Source organism: Schistocerca cancellata, chromosome 1 (genome assembly GCF_023864275.1).
Source record: "Schistocerca cancellata isolate TAMUIC-IGC-003103 chromosome 1, iqSchCanc2.1, whole genome shotgun sequence".
Taxonomy (NCBI): domain Eukaryota; kingdom Metazoa; phylum Arthropoda; class Insecta; order Orthoptera; family Acrididae; genus Schistocerca; species Schistocerca cancellata.
The window spans coordinates 79,665,721-79,687,708 of NC_064626.1; the positions used below are offsets into that span (position 1 = coordinate 79,665,721).

The following is a 21,988-nucleotide window of genomic DNA, read 5'->3' on the forward strand; positions in this document are numbered from 1 at the left end:
TTCAGCTTCCCTTTTGCCAGATTGACAATTTATATATGAAGTCCCAATCTGCACTTCCTAATCTTTATATAATTATGTACTCCTTCTTTTGCCCTTGTACCATTACTACTTTAGGTTCTTCAATTTTAGCTGGTTGCCTCTTACAGAGTGCAAGGAGTAGAGGCTCATGATCTGCCTCAATAACTGTTATTTATTTCATTGTAAGGCTCTCAAGAGAAGCATTAACTGAGTTCACATGTGGAGAATATACCAGAATTGATAGTTGCTAGAAGAGAGAAGCATGACATAAGATTAAGAGAGAAGGCAGGAGGGAGAACAGATTATATAATTATTCTCTGTCTGTAACTTGCTCATACACCTTTCTACATTTATTATACTTTAGCTGCTCCCCTTCTGTCCAAAATCATGGCCAAAATTTCATAATAATGGTTATGACAGGTTGTACAGACTGCACAATTATTTACCCAAAGACAAGCTTTTTACAGGGACAGGAGTTCAATTCTACATCAAGGCAACCAGGATAAGGTTTGCCTGAACTGCATAAGGCAAATACCAGCATGGTTTCTTTTCTCATCCCTCCCCAGTCTCTACTAGTAGCCTACACACTCTGTAATGAGCATGTCACTGATTTAGCACTAAACATTATTCTTCTTTGCATCTTTTATTCTTTAGAGATGGTTCACTATTTGGCAAATTTTCAGTCATGTGACATTCATAACTGAGATCATCTCATTCTTACTTAACTAAAATCTGTTTAAAATTTTAAAAATGATATTGATAACATATAGTAATTTTTTTGGTTTCTGCTTGAGTGATGATGAGCACCTTTGAACTGATCTTAAAATTTTAAGAACAAGATCCTACAACTTATCCTTACCTCCACACTGAGTGGATGTACATCTATGTCAAAATTTCTCCAGTGGATAAGTCGCGAATGCATGTGAGGACTAAAACATGCAGAGCATTGGCAGTTGTCCCTCAGCCAAGTTGTAGGAAACTTGTGCTGATCACCTTCTGGGAACTGTACTGACACCACCTCCCCCTGGACCAATGCTGTAGCTTTACTCTGCAAACAAAATTCGGAAAAGCTTTAATTTAACATGTATTACCAACAAAACTGTTTTCAAAAAATTGTGTATTGTTGTTTGTAGTTATTTTTGTGTCTGATGCAGAAAATCCTTTCATAAATATTGAAATAGTATATGTAATGTGTATTACATATTATAAGCATTTTACAGATTTACATTTCAGAACTTAAGAATAACAGTGTGATTTTGTTGACATCAGGGTACGGCAACTTGTGATTGTCTCAAACTACTTACAAGAGAGAATTACCTTCTTGTCACAGTTAATGGTGTAACTGAGGTACCATATAGCTTAGAAAAAATTATAGTTGTCATACAAAACAGTTATTTTGATTCTGCAACAGAATCTGTACTTTGCGTACATAAATAATGTCACATGGTGTAATATTCTGACACAAATAAATAGATATGACTGTGGTACCAATCAGGAGAGCAACAGTGACTGAAATGTATCACTTAGTGATCACCTTTGGACAACATGGTTGATCTGGTTCATATTTCCAGCAACATCTTGAGACCAGCTGTGATAAACAGTGGAAAGGAAATGGGAAACTAGCTCACAACATGAGTTCTGACACCTCTGTTATCGGTGGTACACACAGTCATTGGACTGCACTGTAGCTAGAGTAGGGTATTTACAAATAATGAAATTATCATCCAAAGTGGTGTAGCCATGTTTATGAATCTATGATTATAGTCATACACAGTGTTTAACAACCTGTTTAATAAGTTTTATTCTCCATCTAGATTGCCTATATTTGTAAAATTGATTTTACAAATATATTCAATCCAGATGGATAGTAAAACCTATTGTACAACCACTGATGTGAATTTTCTCTCATAAGAGACAATACTGCTGTGTCAATTTTTGCGAGAACTTCATTTCCAGAGTGCTAGTGCATGACAGTGTTCTTTACCCATTTTGTACCAGTCCAGTAAGTAGAAAAAGACAATGGATTTAGCCAAGCCACTAGGTTCAAAGGTCTGTACAGCTCTTCAGTTTACCTTGTTCTGGTATACAGCAACAAATTCAGTAACAAGAAAATGAAGAAGAAAGATAGAATGCTTATCATGATAAGCATACAAATGTGATTGTTACACATGAGAACTGCACATTGAATGTTTCATGTACTCCTTAGTCTCTAGCATCTGACAGAAAAGATAAGACTCTTCTTGCCAAACTAAACTTTGTGGAAATTGAAATCACCTTGGTTACATATATGTTATTTAAAATGTTAGAAATGTGCGAGTCCCTGAGATCATATCCTTCCCTCTCCTGTATGGCCCTTTTATAGCAAATGCACATGTGGCCTTTGTACTTTTTTTTTTAAAGTGATAATTTAGAACCGACAGGAAAAAAGATGTTTATCACAGGGCACATGACCAGTAATGCATCATGGAGAGTCAGACATATTCCATATTAATGCCTATAAAAATGTGTTGACTAAATGAGTGAACATTGTTGTGGATCAAAACAACATCTGCACTGAGCATCCCATGCATCTTGCCTGAATGGTGCACTGCAATTTCCATGATCGGAAAATTAAAAGTAATGGTTCATTTCCATGTGATGTTGCACCTGCTCTACCAGGTTGTTGTTGATGAGGGATGTTGTGTTCCTTATCATGGACATTTTATTAACATTCAGAAACTTGCCTGCACCAACAACTCAGTATGTTTGTTCATAGTATTCTTCTATACACTAGAAAAAAGTTATGTTTATTTTTGATCAGTGCTACATTACTTGTCCCCAGACCTCTTCTCACAATGGCAGCATCAGGGATCTTGGAAACAATTATTACAAGTGATCACAAAACACCAACTGTTCCACACAATAGCTATGCCCTACATCTCCACACTTGGGGTACACTGCCTCTCCTTCTGCAATACAGGGCGTCCCAAGAGGACTGGTCAGTATTTAGGCACAAATGACATGAATGACCACTGGAAGCAACAAATTCTAGTAAACATGGGCTCTAAAATACATACCTTAACAGCAATGAGCACTTGTTCATCTTTGCCTCTGTGAAATAGGTCTCTTCCAATGAAGAAGTGCTCACAGCTGTTAAGGTATGCATTTTAGAGCCCATGTTTACAGGACCTTCTTACACTGAATGATCATTTCTATCATTTCTCTGAACATTGACCAATACTCCTGGGGCACCCTGTATATGATCTGTCATCTTCTGGCAGAAAGAGAAACATACTTTTTGCACAACTTGAAAACTTACCATAGAATGAGACTGATTGATTATATAAATGTGGTTCAAAAGAATTATAGATATTGACCATGAGTGGGCCTTCATTTAAATATATATCATAAATGTACTGAAAAAGGTGTAAGAATCTTTTTGTGTAACAATAACCTGAACATGATAAGTTTCTTTCACATAACTGTGGAAGTACTGTCCATCAAAAAATCATTTGAGATAGAGAAGAAGGCAAAAACAGGAATCAACTAGATCAGTAGAAAGTGACTGAACTGATCATAGCAAACAAAAGTTATCACTATTGTTTTTTTATGTCTGACATTTACATGAAGCAAAACATATCTGGTGAGCACCCTAGCACCATCTATTGAGGATTACATAACGGACTTCCCACTTGTTATGATAAATGTCTACTGTTTCAATCACAAAACAAATAAATAATTCCCTAAAATTTACATTTGATGGTTGTTTCAGTTAGGTTCATCATTATAACCACTTCTGTGTCTTGTACACACCTTGCAACTACATAAAATCTATATACTTTTAAAGAAACTACCGGTAAATAAAAATGGCATGATGACTTATTATGTTAACAGTATAAAAAATTTTGTGGCTCCGAAGAGGTCAACACCAGCATCGATTTGAGTATTGTCTTTGAACTAAGCTAAGCATTATCTTTGTTCAGTTCCACCATGTCAGTTCTTTGTGAGCCTTTGATGCGTTTAGGTGAATAAACGAACTACTGCAAAATGAAAGTTTTGTTTGGTGTAACCGACCCGAACTTCCTCCTCAATTTATTTTTCCTGGGTATAAGTATTGGGAATGAGATACATGCATGTTACAATGTAATTCAATGAGGACAATAAACTAATTACACACAATATTAGGTATACATGTCTTGTTAACAAAACTGTGTTGATAGCTTAAAATTTCTAGCAATGAAACTAGGAAAAAGGCCTACTTGAGATGTGATCCAATTCGCCCAAAAATCAGTGTCAATAGAATAACATTTACCAAACATGTTTTACAGTATGCTGGACACAGCATTATGTAAAATGAGTATAAAAATAGGTAATAAAGACAACAGTGAGCAGTACAAGGTACAATTCAGTGCTCAGTTGCTAAGTGCCAGACAACAAATCTGGGGTCCAATCACCAATTAGCTGTAGGATTTTTTTGCTGTTATTTAAATCTGTTTCACTTCTGGCAATGATGTGCAAGGTTTGAAAATGGTAAGTTGTTCCATGGATCGCAGTCCATGTTAAACTGCAGGCCTTGCAATAACAGACTGCATAAGTCACGACAATTCCCCTAATGTACCTCGGTGGTCTTTCCCCTCTGTGTCCCATTACTCAACTTCTTGTGGTTTGTTGGTTCTAGCACTCTGTAGGTGGGACTATACTAGACATGGCCTACATCTCAACAAGAAAGGGAAGGGTAAACTGGCTGGGCTGACAGCAGGAAATTTAAAGGGGGGAGGAACTACATCTCATGGTGGAAACTCTTTTTTAGTGTAAGATCAGTGTCCAGTGGGAAACCCAGCCAGGCAAGTACTAAAGATGTTAAAAAAGTTCAAGATACTCACAAAAGTAAAGTAAAAAATAATGTTAGTATATTTCATCAAAATATTGGGGGATTGAAGAATAAAATTGATGAGCTTCTGCTTTGTTTAGAAGATACAGAAACTGAGAATGTAATAGATGTACTATGCCTGTCTGTGCATCACATTGTTACTAATACGCAATAGGTTAGCAGCAATGGGTACAAATTAGCTGCACATGTAAGTAGAGATAATATGATGAGAGGAGGAGTTGCCATATATGTCAAAAGCTTCCACAGTCTAAAAAATTTAGAAACTAAAAAATTTTGTGTAGAGCAACGTATGGAAGCAGGTGCCGCTGAACTTAAACTAAATGATGGCACTTTCATAATTGTAACAGTGTATAGATCCCCCTCAGGGGATTTCCAGCTATTTCTAGAAAACTTGAATGCTTTATTGTGCTATCTGTCAGACAGGGGGAAGCAAATTATCATTTGTGGGGATTTCAATGTTGATTCCCTGAGAGAGTGTAATAGGAAGAATGACCTTGTAGTATTACTCAGTTCTTTCAATTTGAGCTCCGTCATTGATTTTCCTACTCGGATAACAAAGAACAGCAGTACATTGATAGATAACTTTTTTATAGACCAAGATAAGTTTAAGGACATAAATGCTTATCCTGTTGAGAATGGTCTTTCAGATCATGGTGCACAGCTAGTTACAGTACATGACATAGCTCCATGCAGTATATCAAATCAGACTTTCAAAGTAGTGTGTTCAATTAACAATATAAATATTGCAAACTTTAGGGAAAGCCTACAGCAGCTAGACTGGGATGAAGTGTATAAGGAACCCGATGCAAACTTGAAATATAACTTATTTCGCGATACATTTTTAAGTGTATTTGAAAATTGTTTTCCCAAGAAAACAGTTAAACATAATTCCAAGAAAACATATAATAAACTTTGACTAACTAAAGGAATAAGAATATCTTGCAACTGTAAAAGAGAACTGTATCTAACAGCAAGAGGAAGTACAGACCCCGAAATTGTTCAATATTATAAAAATTATTGGGCGGTACTAAGAAAGCATGTGTATCATGTCTGAGATCAGTAACTCTGATAATAAAATTAAAGCAATTTGGAATATTATTGAAAGGGAAACAGGGCAACCAAGAGCACAGGAAGACTTTAGTGTCATAAAACTGAATGACAAGTGTACTAACAAACAATCAGAAATTGAAAATATTTACAATAATCATTCTTTAAATGTTGTGGAGAAAATAGGATCTAGATCTTCACTAGAAGAGGCAAGGCTATTAATAGAAGAGGCCATACCTGTGCAGTTTGAAACAACTGTAATTCCACAAACCTCTCCCTCTGAAATCAGTAAAATAATAAACTCACTGAAAAGTAAAAGCTCTTACAGAATTGATGGCATTTCCAGCAAGGTACTTAAAGCTTGTTCCCCACGGATAAGTAGGATTCTCAGCCACGTATGTAATAGCTCTTTGGAGCAGGGTGTTTTCCCCGAGAGACTTAAATATGCCATTGTAAAACCATTGCATAAAAAGGGGGATACGTCGGATGTCAACAACTACCGCCCAGTCTCTTTTCTGACAGCTCTATCAAAAATTTTTGAGAAAGTAATTTATTCAAGAGAGTCTCCCATATTTGTAAAAATAAAGTACTACCAAAATGTCAGTTTGGTTTTCAGAAAGGCTTTTCAACAGAAAATGCTATATACGCTTTCACTGATCAAATATTAAATTCTCTGAATAACTGGATATCAGCCATTGGTATTTTTTATGATCTCTCAAAGGCCTTTTATTGTGTAAATCATGGAATTCTTTTAGATAAGCTAAATCACTATGGTTTGAGGGGGGCAGTGCACAAATGGTTTAATTCATACTTAACTGAGAGAATGCAGGAAGTTGAAATAAGTGGTTCATGTAATGTTAAAACAACAGCTGATTCCTCAAACTGCGGGGCTATCAAGTACGGGGTCCCACAGGGTCTGGTCTTAGGTCCTTTACTGTTCTTGATATACATTAATGACTTACCATTCCACATTGATGAAGATGCAAAGTTAGTTCTTTTTGCTGATGATACAAGTATAGTAATAACATCAAAAAACCAAGAACTAAGTGATTTAATTGTTGTTTTAACATTACATGAACCACTTATTTCAACTTTCTGCATTCTTCCAGTTAAGTATATACAGTTCCGTACAGTAAATGGCACAACTCCAGTAATAAATATAGACTTTGAACAAAAGTCTGTAGCTAAGGTAGAATTTTCAAAATTTTTAGGTGTGTCCATTGATGAGAGGTTAAACTGGAAGCAACACATTGATGGTCTGCTGAAATGTCTGATTTCAGCTACGTATGCTATTAGGGTTATTGCAAATTTTGGTGATAAGAATCTCAGTAAATTAGCTTACTATGCCTACTTTCATTCACTGCTTTCGTATGGCATCATTTTCTGGGGTAATTCATCATTGAGTAGAAAAGTATTCATTGCTCAAAAATGTGAAATCCGAATAATTGCTGGAGCCCACCCACGGTCATCCTGCAGACATCTATTTAAGGATCTAGGGATCCTCACAGTAACCTCAGAGTATATATATTCACTTATGAAATTTGTTGCTAATAAACCAACCCAGTTCAAAAGTAATAGCAGTGTGCATAGCTATAACACCAGGAGGTAGGATGATCTTCACTATGCAGGGTTAAATCTGACTTTGGCACAGAAAGGGGTAAATTATGCTGCCACAAAAGTTTTTGGTCACCTACTAAACAGCATCAAAAGCCTGACAGATAGCCAACTAACATTTAAAAGTAAATTAAAAGAATTTCTAGATGACAGCTCTTTCTACTCATTGGCTGAATTTTTAGATATAAATTAAGGGAAAAAAACAGCTTAAACATTAGTGTCATGCAATATTTTGTGTAATGTAATATCTTGTACATACATCTTTTATTAACCTGACATGTTCCACTTCATTACGAAGTGTCGTATTCATGATCTATGGAACAAGTATTAATCTAATCTAATCTAATCTAGCTGCGAACTCATGAATCATGTTGGATTTATTGCCAACATCAGGTAAGGTCAGGTTGTGAATGGGTGCCTTTACCTGGGCTGGACTGTTAACAGACAAGCCAGATACCCATCCATGTGCACTGTGTTAAACACAGTTATTTTGCAACTTCTGGAATTCCTTGTCATTTTCGAGACACTTTAGTTTTCCTGCTACCTTATTCATTTTCACATGCGCAAAAGGATATGTAGCACCTTTCTTAGAGCCCTCAAAGGGAGGATGAATAAAGAGTTAATAACTTAGCAGCAGTTTCCACACTATTGAGTGTCTAGCGTGTTCTTCCTGAAGAGAAAAGATTTTTAAGAAATAAAATCCCACGTGAAATTCGCCAGAACAGTGAAAAGTTGCAGGACAGAAGATAAAAATTAGTGTTTCTCGACAAAAAATTATTTTTTACATAAAGTCCGTTAGTCGTAAATTCGGAGTAATTAATATTTTGTCTTTTTTGGACACAAGGTGCCAGATATGAAAACAAATATTTTACCTTCGATCTTCGGCAATTAGTTCTGCGAACATAAATTTCTAAAGGATTAGTAGTTATTGTTGAATGACGAAAGGGAGAATTAGTACCTTGTTCTTTAATTATTTTTTAGCACTGCAGATATTAAATTCCAATTCGGTCTCAGTACATTCAAATATCATTGTGGCTGCTACATCATATTCCGCAGTAATATTTCATTAAACTGTGCTTTCATAAAATGGCGGCTGAATGCACAAATCGGAGGTTTCTGAAAGACCTTCTAGCTTATTCGATTCATGAACCAGACCTAATCTCTGATATTATCTGCGACCCCGCAGAGAGGAAGACAATTTAAAGTTTAAAGAGTAAAAAAAGCAAATCGTTGTCTCGTTAGAAGTCGCAGTGGACAACGTACTTTACATATGTCGTATGGAATTTTATCGGCGAAGACGTTAAAATGAAAATGAAATGTTACAGGATACTTACAGAAAAGCTAAACTAGGAGTGCAACTAGAGGAAGGAGAACCGCACAAAACAAAATGGTATGGACGCAATGCGCTCAACAAATGTCAGACACATGCAGTCTCAAGCAAGTGCTGCACTAAAGCACTTCGGTGATAAAATTTAAGGCCGATTACACATGACTGTTCAGCCCAAACCTGGAGAGGAGGAGGCCTAGAGTCAGTTTAGAACAGACAAGAAACTCGTTATCTCAGTTCCAAAGTCGTGCTTTGAGCACCCTCTGGAGCTGTAACACCGCGAATTTTGGAACATAAACTCCTTATCACTGTGAATCTAACGCATCGCTTCTCGAATCATCCTAAAGGAGAGTTGCAGGACGAATGCGCTTACTCCAGCCTTATCTTCCTGACGTCAATCCGGTGTTGAATTATGGAAAATATTCTTTCCTCATATTATGGAGACGTAACATTTTCTCTGTAGGAATTAACGTGTACGGATTTAGCAATCACCAATCATGTGAAAATCAGCTATCTCTGCTCGTGACGAGAGGGGTATAAACAGCAGAGCCTCAGTTAATGGCACGTTTAGTTATTTCCAGAGAGCCTTGGATACGGTTCTGCACCACTGCCAAGTAAACTAATACGTGCTTACTGGTTATTGGAACACGTGGGCAATTAGACTGAAGTTGGAGGCTTCCTAGCGGAGAGAACCCAATAGCTTACATCGTTCCTGATGCGTATTATGTAATACTAGCTAGGTACCCAGCGTTGCCTGAGTATGTATTTATTCCTACCGTCTGTCTATCAGTCTACCTCCTCCTTCCCCCTCCCCTTGCCCAGCCGCCTGTCCCCCCCCCTCCCCTGTCTCTCTCCACCTCCTCTGCCGTCCACTCTCTGTCCATCTCCTCTGTCCCTCTCTCTGTCCATCACCCCCTCTTCCCTTTCTTTGTCCATTTCCTCCTCTCCTTCCATCTGTTCATCTCCTTCTCCATGTCTCTCTTCCTCCTCCTGCCACTGTCCATCTCCTCCCTTTCTCTGTCCATTTCCTCCTCTACCCTCTATCTGTCCATTTACCCCTCCCCTATCTCTGTCCATCTCCCCCTCATCCTATCTGTGCCTGTCTCCTCACTCTCGCTGTCTGTCCATCTCTTCATCCTCCATTCTCTCTCTACATTAACACACTCTCCCCAACAGGAGGCTGGTGGTTCTCACCCCTACAGTGTTTCTTTCCAGATTGTAACTAACATGTGTACCAAATTTGATTGAAATCGTTCCAAGGGTTAGGATGAGCTTTTTTCTCATGGCTTTGCTTGCATACATACATGTCAAAAATATTCCCCACATATTTCACGTGTATTTGTACGCATATTTCACCAATATGTCTACCGAATTTCGCCCTGCAGTTTCATTTTCACGCAGTTTAATGTTTATGACGTTGTACACCATGAACGACGTGCTGTACAAAGATATAATTTTGCAGGTACACCCAGTGGTACATGTGAGTGCTGTCTGCGGAATGTGTTCTCAATGGTACTCAGTAGTAAAGAAGTAACAAACTAAAACTTCATGCAAGATGCAGCAGTTTCTCACACATCTCAGTGTTTATGACGTCATATCTCCTTAACTACTCGTAGTAAAACGGTAAATTTTTCCAGGTACAATCAGCGGTATATGTGGATGTTGTATGCGAAATGTGTTGCGAATAGAGTTAGTAGCAAAGAAGTAATAAATTAAAACGTCGTGAATGATGGGGCAGTTTTCGCGCATCTCAGCATTTTACGTCATATTTCCTAAACTGTGTGCCGTACAATGATATATTTTTGTAGGAACATTAAGCGGCAAATGTGGCTACTCTCTGCGAAAAGTGTTGCGAACGGAGTTACTAGCAAGGCAGTAATAAATTTAAACGTCTTGCACGATGCGGTAGTTTTTAACGCATTCAATGTTTATGCCGTATCTCCTCAACGAAGTGTCCTACAGTGATACAATTTTTCCGGTACATTCAGTGGTATATGTGAATACTGTCTGCTAAACGTGTTATGAATATAGTTAGTAGTAAAGAAGTAATAAATTTAAACGTCACCCTTCATACTGCAGTTTTACTGCATGAACAGCGAAAATGTGGTAAACAAGAATCTTTTTTCCTTTCATTATTTGTGGGGGTCGTCAGCGAGAAAAAGTTTCTTAAAGGTTTGAAGTTATATGAAAGTTTGTTGCAGATCTCTATGTGCCCTCATTCTCAACTACTGGATGAAAAGTAAGAGTGTTCTCACATTGTGGAATGAACTGCGTTTTTCACCCCTACCCCTTTCATATGTGGGTGGTTCTTACCCCCGCAATGATTCTTTCCAGACAGTAAATAATATGTGCGCCAAATCTGGTTGAAACCGGTCCATCGTGCTTCTATTATCATAATATGTGTGGATTAACACGCAAAATACAGGGTGTTTCAAAAATGACCGGTATATTTGAAACGGCAATAAAAACTAAACGAGCAGCGATAGAAATACACCGTTTGTTGCAATATGCTTGGGACAACAGTACATTTTCAGGCAGACAAACTTTCGAAGTTACAGTAGTTACAATTTTCAACAACAGATGGCGCTGCGGTCTGGGAAACACTATAGTACGACATTTTCCACATATCCACCATGCGTAGCAATAATATGGCGTAGTCTCTGAATGAAATTACCCGAAACCTTTGGCAACGTGTCTGGCGGAATGGCTTCACATGCAGATGAGATGTACTGCTTCAGCTGTTCAATTGTTTCTGGATTCTGGCGGTACACCTGGTCTTTCAAGTGTCCCCACAGAAAGAAGTCACAGGGGTTCATGTCTGGCGAATAGGGAGGCCAATCCACGCCGCCTCCTGTATGTTTCGGATAGCCCAAAGCAATCACACGATCATCGAAATATTCATTCAGGAAATTAAAGACGACGGCCGTGCGATGTGGCCGGGCACCATCTTGCGTAAACCACGAGGTGTTCACAGTGTCGTCTAAGGCAGTTTGTACCGTCACAAATTCACGAAGAATGTCCAGATAGCGTGATGCAGTAATCGTTTCGGATCTGAAAAATGGGCCAATGATTCCTTTGGAAGAAATGGCGGCCCAGACCAGTACTTTTTGAGGATGCAGGGACGATGGGACTGCAACATGGGGCTTTTCGGTTCCCCATATGCGCCAGTTCTGTTTATTGACGAAGCCGTCCAGGTAAAAATAAGCTTCGTCAGTAAACCAAATGCTGCCTACATGCATACCGCCGTCATCAATCCTGTGCACTATATCGTTAGCGAATGTCTTTCGTGCAGCAATGGTAGCGGCGCTGAGGGGTTGCCGCATTAGAATTTTGTATGGATAGAGGTGTAAACTCTGGCGCATGAGATGATACGTGGACGTTGGCGTCATTTGGACCACAGCTGCAACACGGTGAACGGAAACCCGAGGCCGCTGTCGGATCACCTGCTGCACTAGCTGCGCGTTGCCCTCTCTGGTTGCCGTACGTGGTCGCCCTACCTTTCCAGCAGGTTCATCCGTCACGTTCCCAGTCCGTTGAAATTTTTCAAACAGATCCTTTATTGTATCGCTTTTCGGTCCTTTGGTTACATTAAACCTCCGTTGAAAACTTCGTCTTGTTGCATCAACACTGTGTTCTGGGCGGTGGAATTCCAACACCAGAAAAATCCACTGTTCTAAGGAACAAACCATGTTGTCTACAGCACACTTGCACGTTGTGAACAGCACACGCTTACAGCAGAAAGACGACGTACAGAATGGCGCACCCACAGACTGCGTTGTCTTCTATATCTTTCACATCACTTGCAGCGCCATCTGTTGTTGAAAATTGTAACTACTGTAATTTCGAAAGTTTGTCCGCCTGAAAATGTACTGTTGTCCCAAGCATATTGCAACAAACGGTGTATTTCTATCGCTGCTCGTTTAGTTTTTATTGCCGTTTCAAATATACCGGTCATTTTTGAAACAACCTGTATGTACATACTTACGGAATGAAAACGGGTAAAATATATAAGAAAATATCTAATACTACGAAAATATTATTATAATATGTGTGGACTAACACGCAAAATATGGACATACTTACGGAATGAAAACGGGTAAAATATATAAGAAAATATCTAATACTACGAAAATATTTGAACAATGTTTTTGCCTGGTTAATACCGCTTTCTGTTCTCTTCTGCCCCCCGCCATTAGAAGTTACTTGTTTCATAAGTAAGTAAATTCTTGTAAACTCTCTGTTAGTATCCATCCATTGGTGATATTTACCCTTCTATACCAGTTTTGTTCAAAACTAAAGTACGGGGTTGCTTTGCGTTTTCCTTTTTCTTTTCAGTACTGTCCGTAATTTGATTAGCATGTCTTTTAACCATTCCTCACTTTCTACCAAAGCTGCTGGACCATCTGCGAGTGTAAACATTTCTCTTCCTCTTCTTGGCTATCCGCTTCTACGAGTACTTCATTGTAATGTCTAATGCTTTCTGGATCTAATCACCGTGCCCGTGCTTTCCAAATCCCATTGCAGCCACTTTTTCGTACAAATGCCAGATAACTCAGCTATCTTTGTATTTTAGTACAGTTCTTATATGTATCTCGTATTCTCATGCCACACTTTTGCAGGTCGACAATAGCAGCTTTATCTTTATGCATTCCTCTTCTTCCTTCTGTATGTATAGGCGTTTGCCTGTTTCACCGTCTAGAATGAAATTATTGGTCTTTCCAAGTTTTCTTTGATTTTCATAAGGATCATCTGCCAACTGGGTAATAATTCATTATTAATTTTGGTATTCTGTCGTCTTACATTGCTGTGGTGTGGTCCTTCTAGTTGGACCTGTATTCTTTTATCTGCTCGCTTAACCTTTTCACTCCCAGGTCTTCTCTGATGTCAGCAGCCTTCCACTTGTCGGGTAGGGTGCACACAGCTACTCCCCCTAGGAATCACATCTCCGTGTGGAATAATTCTTTTCGTTGAGTCATAAATGTTGTAAATTAAATTACTTGTCACTGCCTGAACATGTCATCAGTTGTTGTTGTTGTGGTCTTCAATCGTGAGACTGGTTTGACGCAGCTCTCCACGCTACTCTATCCTGTGCAAGCTTCTTCATCTCCCAGTACCTATTGCAGCCTACATCCTTCTTAATCTGCTTAGTGTATTCATCTCTTGGTCTCCCTCTACGATTTTTACCCTCCACGCTGCCCTCCGGTACTAAATTGGTGATCCATTGATGCCTCAGAACATGTCCTACCAAACGGTCCCTCCTTGTCAAGTTGTGCCATAAACTCCTCTTCTCCCCAATTCTATTCAGTGCCTCCTCATTAGCTATGTGATCTACCCATCTAATCTTCAGCATTCTTCTGTAGCACCACATTTCGAAAGCTTCTATTCTCTTCTTGTCCAAACTATTTATCGTCCATGTTTCACTTCCATACATGGCTACACTCCATACAAATACTTTCAGAAACGACTTCCTGACACTTAAATCTATACTCTATGTTAACTAATTTCTCTTCTTCAGAAACGCTTTCCTTGCCATTGCCAGTCTACATTTTATATCCACTCTCCTTCAACCATCATCAGTTATTTTGCTCCCCAAATAGCAAAACTCCTTTACTACTTTAAGTGTCTCATTTCCTAATCCAATTCCCTCAGCATCACCCGACTTAATTCCACTACATTCCATTATCCTCGTTTTGCTTTTGTTGATGTTCATCTTATATCCTCCTTTCAAGACACTGCCCATTCCATTCAACTGCTCTTCCAGGTCCTTTGCTGTCTCTGACACAATATCATCGGCAAACCTCAAAGTTTTTATTTCTTCTCCATGGATTTTAATGCCTACTCCAAATTTTTCTTTTGTTTCCTTTACTGCTTGCTCAATATACAGATTGAATAACATCGGGGAGAGGCTACAACCCTGTCTCACTCCCTTCCCAACCACTGCTTTCCTTTCATACCCCTCGACTGCCATCTGCTTCCTGTACAAATTGTAAATAGCCTTTCGCTCCCTGTATTTTACCCCCGCCACCTTCCGAATTTGAAAGAGAGTATTCCAGTCGACATTGTCAAAAGCTTTCTCTAAGTCTACAAATGCTAGAAACGTAGGTTTGTCTTTCCTTAATCTTTCTTCTAAGATAAGTCGTAGGGTCAGTATTGCCTCACGTGTTCCAACATTTCTACGGAATCCAAACTGATCTTCCCCAAGGTCGTCTTCTACCAGTTTTTCCATTCGTCTGTAAAGAATTCGCGTTAGTATTTTGCAGCTGTGACTTATTAAACCGATAGTTCGGTAGTTTTCACATCTGTCAACACCTGCTTTCTTTGGGTCATCACTGTAAATATTAAAAAGAATCGGAGACAAACTGCTTCAAATTTGTCCTGGTCTTAAATTTTCCATTTCCTGCAGTGGCGATTAGTGATTCTTGGCACACTCTTTCTGCTATATTATGTGCAGTGGTATCACACAGCGCAACATTCGTAAAGCCTTATGCATTCCTTTTTTTCTAAAGCTAACCTTAATACAAGTACTGATTCTCCTATTCCTCCGTCTCTTCCAAAATCGAACTGGATTATGCTTGACACTTGACGTATGAGTAGAGTTTTAGAACTACTGTAGGCTATCATAGGCTGTCGAAGTAAGCGTGGACTACGGTACTTTTCCTACTAGCTCGTTAGTTAAGATGGTACCCGCGTAGCCTGTACGTTAGATGTGTTGCATACCTATGGGCGTTACCTCATAACGATGACTTTCTTTGCATATGCGATCAGTGTCTTACTAAATTCCCCTAAAAACCAGAAGCAGTGAACCGTCTAGAAAATGAGTGAGGATATATAAAGGATTGGGTAACCAACGGAACACTTCTGTTCTACATTGTTATCCTCCTGTGTGTTACTTAAAAGTAAACAGTATTTATAGCAAAATTGAAACTGTCAATGTTTAATTCATGTCTTATTCGAAAATCGTTGATTTGTAAAGTGAAACGGATGTAGTCGTAAAAATAAAGAAAAGAATACATATTTATCATATAGCGCTAGAAAATATAATTTCCTCGCCAAAAAGATAAAATTAAAAACCTCAAAACACTAATATATCTAACATCGCATCAATACTTCATCAAACTTAGATAAAACATGTTTCTGTTATTCATAAACAACTTTCGCATTAAAAGTAATAACATGAAATTCTTGCCTTTGATCATGATGAAGAACGTTCTGCTGAATACAAAATAACAACAATAATTGCATGTAAACTGACTTGCATCAAAAGTACATCTACATCTACATCTACATCCATACTCCGCAAGCCACCTGACGGTGTGTGGCGGAGGGTACCTTCAGTACCTCTATCGGTTCTCCCTTCTATTCCAGTCTCGTATTGTTCGTGGAAAGAAGGATTGTCGGTATGCCTCTGTGTGGGCTCTAATCTCTCTGATTTTATCCTCATGGTCTCTTCGCGAGATATACGTAGGAGGGAGCAATATACTGCTTGACTCTTCGGTGAAGGTATGTTCTCGAAACTTTGACAAAAGCCCGCACCGAGCTACTGAGCGTCTCTCCTGCAGAGTCTTCCACTGGAGTTTATCTATCATCTCCGTAACGCTTTCGCGATTACTAAATGATCCTGTAACGAAGCGCGCTGCTCTCCGTTGGATCTTCTCTATGTCTTGTATCAACCCTATCTGGTACGGATCGCACACTGCTGAGCAGTATTCAAGCAGTGGGCGAACAAGCGTACTGTAACCTACTACCTTTGTTTTCGGATTGCATTTCCTTAGGATTGTTCCAATGAATCTCAGTCTGACACCTGCTTTACCGACGATCAACATTATATGATCATTCCATTTTAAATCACTCCTAATGCGTACTCCCAGATAATTTATGGTATTAACTGCTTCCAGTTGCTGACCTGCTATTTTGTAGCTAAATGATAAAGGATCTATCTTTCTGTGTATTCGCAGCACATTACACTTGTCTACATTGAGATTCAATTGCCATTCCCTGCACCATGCGTCAATTCGCTGCAGATCCTCCTGCATTTCAGTACAATTTTCCATTGTTACAACCTCTCGATACACCACAGCATCATCTGCAAAAAGCTTCAGTGAACTTCCGATGTCATCCACCAGGTCATTTATGTATATTGTGAATAGCAACGGTCCCTACGACACTCCCCTGCGGCACACCTTACTTCGGAAGACATCTCTCCATTGAGAATGACATGCTGCGTTCTGTTATCTAGGAACTCTTCAATCCAATCACACAATTGGTCTGATAGTCCATATGCTCTTACTTTGTTCATTAAACGACTGTGGGGAACTGTATCGAACGCCTTGCGGAAGTCAAGAAACACGGCATCTACCTGTGAACCCGTGTCTATGGCCTTCTGAGTCTCGTGGACGAATAGCGCGAGCTGGGTTTCACATGACCGTCTTTTTCGAAACCCATGCTGATTCCTACAGAGTAGATTTCTAGTCTCCAGAAAAGTCATTATACTCGAACACAATACGTGTTCCAAAATTCTACAACTGATCGACGTTAGAGATATAGGTCTATAGTTCTGCACATCTGTTCGACGTCCCTTCTTGAAAACGGGGATGACCTGTGCCCTTTTCCAATCCTTTGGAACGCTACGCTCTTCTAGAGACCTACGGTACACCGCTGCAAGAAGGGGGGAAGTTCCTTCGCGTACTCTGTGTAAAATTGAACTGGTATCCCATCAGATCCAGAGGCCTTTCCTCTTTTGAGCGATTTTAATTGTTTCTCTATCCCTCTGTCGTCTATTTCGATATCTACCATTTTGTCATCTGTGCGACAATCTAGAAAAGGAACTACAGTGCAATCTTCCTCTGTGAAACAGCTTTGGAAAAAGACATTTAGTATTTCGGCCTTTAGTCTGTCATCCTCTGTTTCAGTACCATTTTGGTCACAGAGTGTGTGGACATTTTGTTTTAATGCACCTACCGCTTTGACATAAGACCAAAATTTCTTAGGATTTTCTGCCAAGTCAGTACATAGAACTTTACTTTCGAATTAATTGAACGCCTCTCGCATAGCCCTCCTCACACTACATTTCGCTTCGCGTAATTTTTATTTGTCTGCAAGGCTTTGGCTATGTTTATGTTTGCTGTGAAGTTCCCTTTGCTTCCGCTGCAGTTTTCTAACTCGGTTGTTGTACCACGGTGGCTCTTTTCCATCTCTTACGATCTTGCTTGGCACGTACTCATCTAACGCATTATGTACGACGGTTTTGAACTTTGTCCACTGATCCTGAACACTATCTGTACTTGAGACAAAACTTTTGTGTTGAGCCAACAGGTACTCTGAAATATGATTTTTGTCACTTTTTCTAAACAGAAAAATCTTCCTACCCTTTTTAATATTCCTATTTACGGCTGAAATCATCGATGCCGTAACCGCTTTATGATCGCTGATTCCCTGTTCTGCATTAACTTTTTCAAATAGTTCGGGTCTGTTTGTCACCTTGAAGGTCTAATATGTTATCGCCACGAGTCGGTTCTCTGTTTAACTGCTCAAGGTAGTTTTCAGATAAAGCACTTAAAAAAATTTCACTGGATTCTTTGTCCCTGCCACCCGTTATGAACGTTTGAGTCTCCCAGTCTATATCCGGCAAATTAAAATCTCCAACAAGAACTATAACATGGTGGGGAAATCTACTCGAAATATTTTCCAAATTATCCTTCAGGTGCTCAGCCACAACAGCTGCTGAGCCAGGGGGCCTATAGAGACATCCAATTACCATGTCTGAGCCTGCTTTAACCATGACCTTCACCCAAATCATTTCACATTTCGGATCTCCGTCAATTTCCTTCGATACTATTGCACTTCTTACCGCTATAAACACGCCTCCCCCTTCACTGTCCAGGCTGTCTCTGCGGTATACATTCCAATCTGAGTTTAGGATTTCGTTACTGTTTACGTCTGGTTTCAGCCAACTTTCTGTCCCTAGTACTATATGGGCGTTGTGACCGTTTGTTAATGAGAGCAGTTTAATGAAGAACGTTCTGCTGAATACAAAATAACAACAATAACTGCATGTAAGCTGACTTGCATCAAAAGTAATTGCTTCCGTTACCCAAAAGGACAGAATTTACGTGAGCAACCAATTTTTATTAGCTATAAAATACAACTTATATTCAGTAAGGAAATAAAATACACAACGGACTAACACTAAATGAAGTGCGGTCCTAATTAAGTGCAAAACAAACAACCAAACAACAAAAATAAAAAGAGAAATCGTCGACTTCCAATTTCTCTGACACACATCCATTTATGTATCTTTCCCTACGAATACTACAGGCAATGTAACCATTTAGTATGTCATTTACTGTGGTGTCACCGCCAGACACCACACTTGCTAGGTGGTAGCTTTAAATCGGCCGCGGTCCATTAGTACATGTCGGACCCGCGTGTCGCCACTGTCAGTAATTGCAGACCGAGCGCCACCACACGGCAGGTCTAGAGAGACGTACTAACACTTGCCCCAGTTGTACGGACGACTTTGCTAGTGACTACACTGACGACGCCTTCCTCTCATTTGCCGAGAGATAGTTAGAATAGCCTTCAGCTAAGTCCATGGCTACGACCTAGCAAGGCGCCATTAACCATTTCTAGAGAGAGCCTCACTTGTATCATCAAGAATGCTGTATACAAATGATGGATTAAAGTTAAGTATTCCAGCAGCTATGTACACTTTTCTTTATAGCATTCATTACGTATCCTGTTTCAGACCTAGCGCCACCTGCGTGATTTGACGCGTGCATTTCGGCCTCCTCTTGCAACACAGTGTTGGCTCTTCTGCCAACACTACATTTACACCGATCAGTCAGAACATTTATGACCACCGACCTACTACCAATAGAAACCCGTCCAGGTGACAGAGTCACCTGGCGAGGAATGCCTGCACGAACGGTGCACGTAGTGTCGGGGAGTGTGCTGTCCGGGAAGGCGGGCGATCTGTCTGAGTTTGGCCGAGTGCAGATAGTGATGGGTCGGCAGCTTGGAACAAGAATTTCGGAAACTGCACGACTTGTCGGGTGTTAGAGGAGAGCTGTTGCAAGTGTCTTCAACACGTGACAAAACCGAGGTGGAACTACGTCCACACGTCGTGGACTTCATCGGCCACCCCTCATTACAATTGTCGGACGTCACGGGCTGGGCTGACTGGTAAAACACGACAGACGGCGAAATGTTGCCAAACTTACGTCAGACTTTAATGCTGGGCACAGTACAAGTGTGTCTCAACACACAGTGCGCCGAACGCTCGTAACGATGGGCCTGCACAGCCGATGACGCATGCATGTGTCAGTGTTAACACCACCACATCGGCAACTGCGACTGAAATAGGCACGTGCCTATCGACACTGCACGTTGGCGCAGTGGGAGAGCATTGCATGGGGTGTCTAGTATGATAAAAAAAATTATTATTATTATTTTTACGTTAAATATATTTCAATTCTATCAATTCAAATCTGTATTTCATACTAGAATGCCGTGTTCCCAGTTTGGCACAGCTTTGCCACAGGGCACACGAAACCGGTCGAAGACGTCCGTCTTCTGGTCGGCTCCTGATCGTTGTCAGAAGGAGGCTAGTTTCTGATTACGCAAAGACTTCTATTATTTGGAAAAAACAACCCGGATTTCTTTAAGTAATCAGTATGAATTTTATAATTACCTAAGGGACCATTAACAATGAATAGTAAATAAAAAAAATTTGCATTTGCAAATGAAATCATTAATAAATGGGGCAGCTATGAGTTGTATGGAAGACAAGGAGCGCCCTTCTGTCTACGACCAGGATGCCGCAGGATTCTCTGCTGTAGTAAAGGCTGTTTGACATTTATAAAAATAATATGGCACGGAGGATAAAAAAGTATAAAGGAAAAGAACAGAATAAGAAGTCTGGTAAACACTAAATATATTCAAACAATTCTCACTAGCAAATTAGGGCTTATTTATAAACAATATAATTTACATAATTACTTTTCTAACAGTATGGTGCGATCAGATTTCAGCCTGTCCTGTGCTGTCTCCTTGGTTCACGTTTTTTTTGGTCACAAATTATAGTCACTACTTTTCTCCTTTCGTTGAAGACAATTCTTGCACTGTTCAACACCTCCGATAACAATAACTTGCTGATTTACAGTTTCGAACATGAATTACTTTAATTTTATTAATTAATAATGTTGTCTGCACGCTAGCAAGACCGCTCATTTTTTTAACTTAAAGTCGATCTCCTTTACGTTTTCACATAACAAACAGAAGTATATTAAAATCTGAAGATCTACAAAAGTTTGTTACCGTCATCTTTTATTTAGATCGAAGCGGAACGACAGTTCAGCTTCTGTTAAAATGTTTCTTTGACTGCGCAATCGATGTATTAGCGTCCGCGCTAGATGCGCATCTTTACAGTTATGTAAATTATACAAAACAAATGTCTTTCAAAGGGTACTCAAAGCTTTCATAGGACGGAAATACCAATAATATTACAGGTGGAGAATCCCAGTCCCTTCTTCATCGTGCCGACGGGACTGCGCGAATGCGTCGTTTGCCAGGGGAACACCTCCTTGGCACCTTTACTGTGGGGTAGAGACATGCCCTCGGGAACATCCACGTTGGCATCCATGGGTCCAGTGAAGGGAACCATCACGGCCAAGGAGTATCGTGCACTGCTTGCAGACCACGTACTCCCCTTCATGGCGGTGAAGTTTCCCTTCGGTAGTGGCATTTTTCAACAAGATAATGCCCGATGTCACAAGGCCAGGAGTGTGGTGGAGTGGTTCGAGGAAAACAGTGGTAAGCTTCAATTGTTGTGCTGGTCCTCCAACTCGTCAGGTCGGAACCAGGTCAACACATCTGGGATGTGATTGTACGTGGCGTCAGAGCACATAGCACCCTCCTCGGAATTTACACGAGTTAGGTGACTCGTGTGTGCTGATGTATCAACTCCCTTCATCGACCTACCAATGTCCCATTGCTTACATCCCACGACGCGTCGACACTGTTATCCGTACCGAAGGTGGACATACCGGCTGTTAGGCAGGTCAATTATTCAAAAACAGTCTTAATCGCATTTATTATTATTATACCGCCAATCG

The 21,988-nt window shown here is 39.8% G+C and overlaps 1 protein-coding gene across 1 annotated transcript in view; it reads right to left on the reverse strand.

The window, feature by feature from the left end:
- The window catches only part of LOC126165666 (gamma-butyrobetaine dioxygenase-like), a 207,110-nt gene that overhangs the window by 78,472 nt on the left and 106,650 nt on the right, over nucleotides 1-21,988 (reverse strand). The window contains exon 3 of the mRNA XM_049920339.1: nucleotides 878-1,066. Coding sequence (XP_049776296.1) covers nucleotides 878-1,066 — 189 coding nt within the window. The remainder of the gene's footprint in view (nucleotides 1-877; nucleotides 1,067-21,988) is intronic.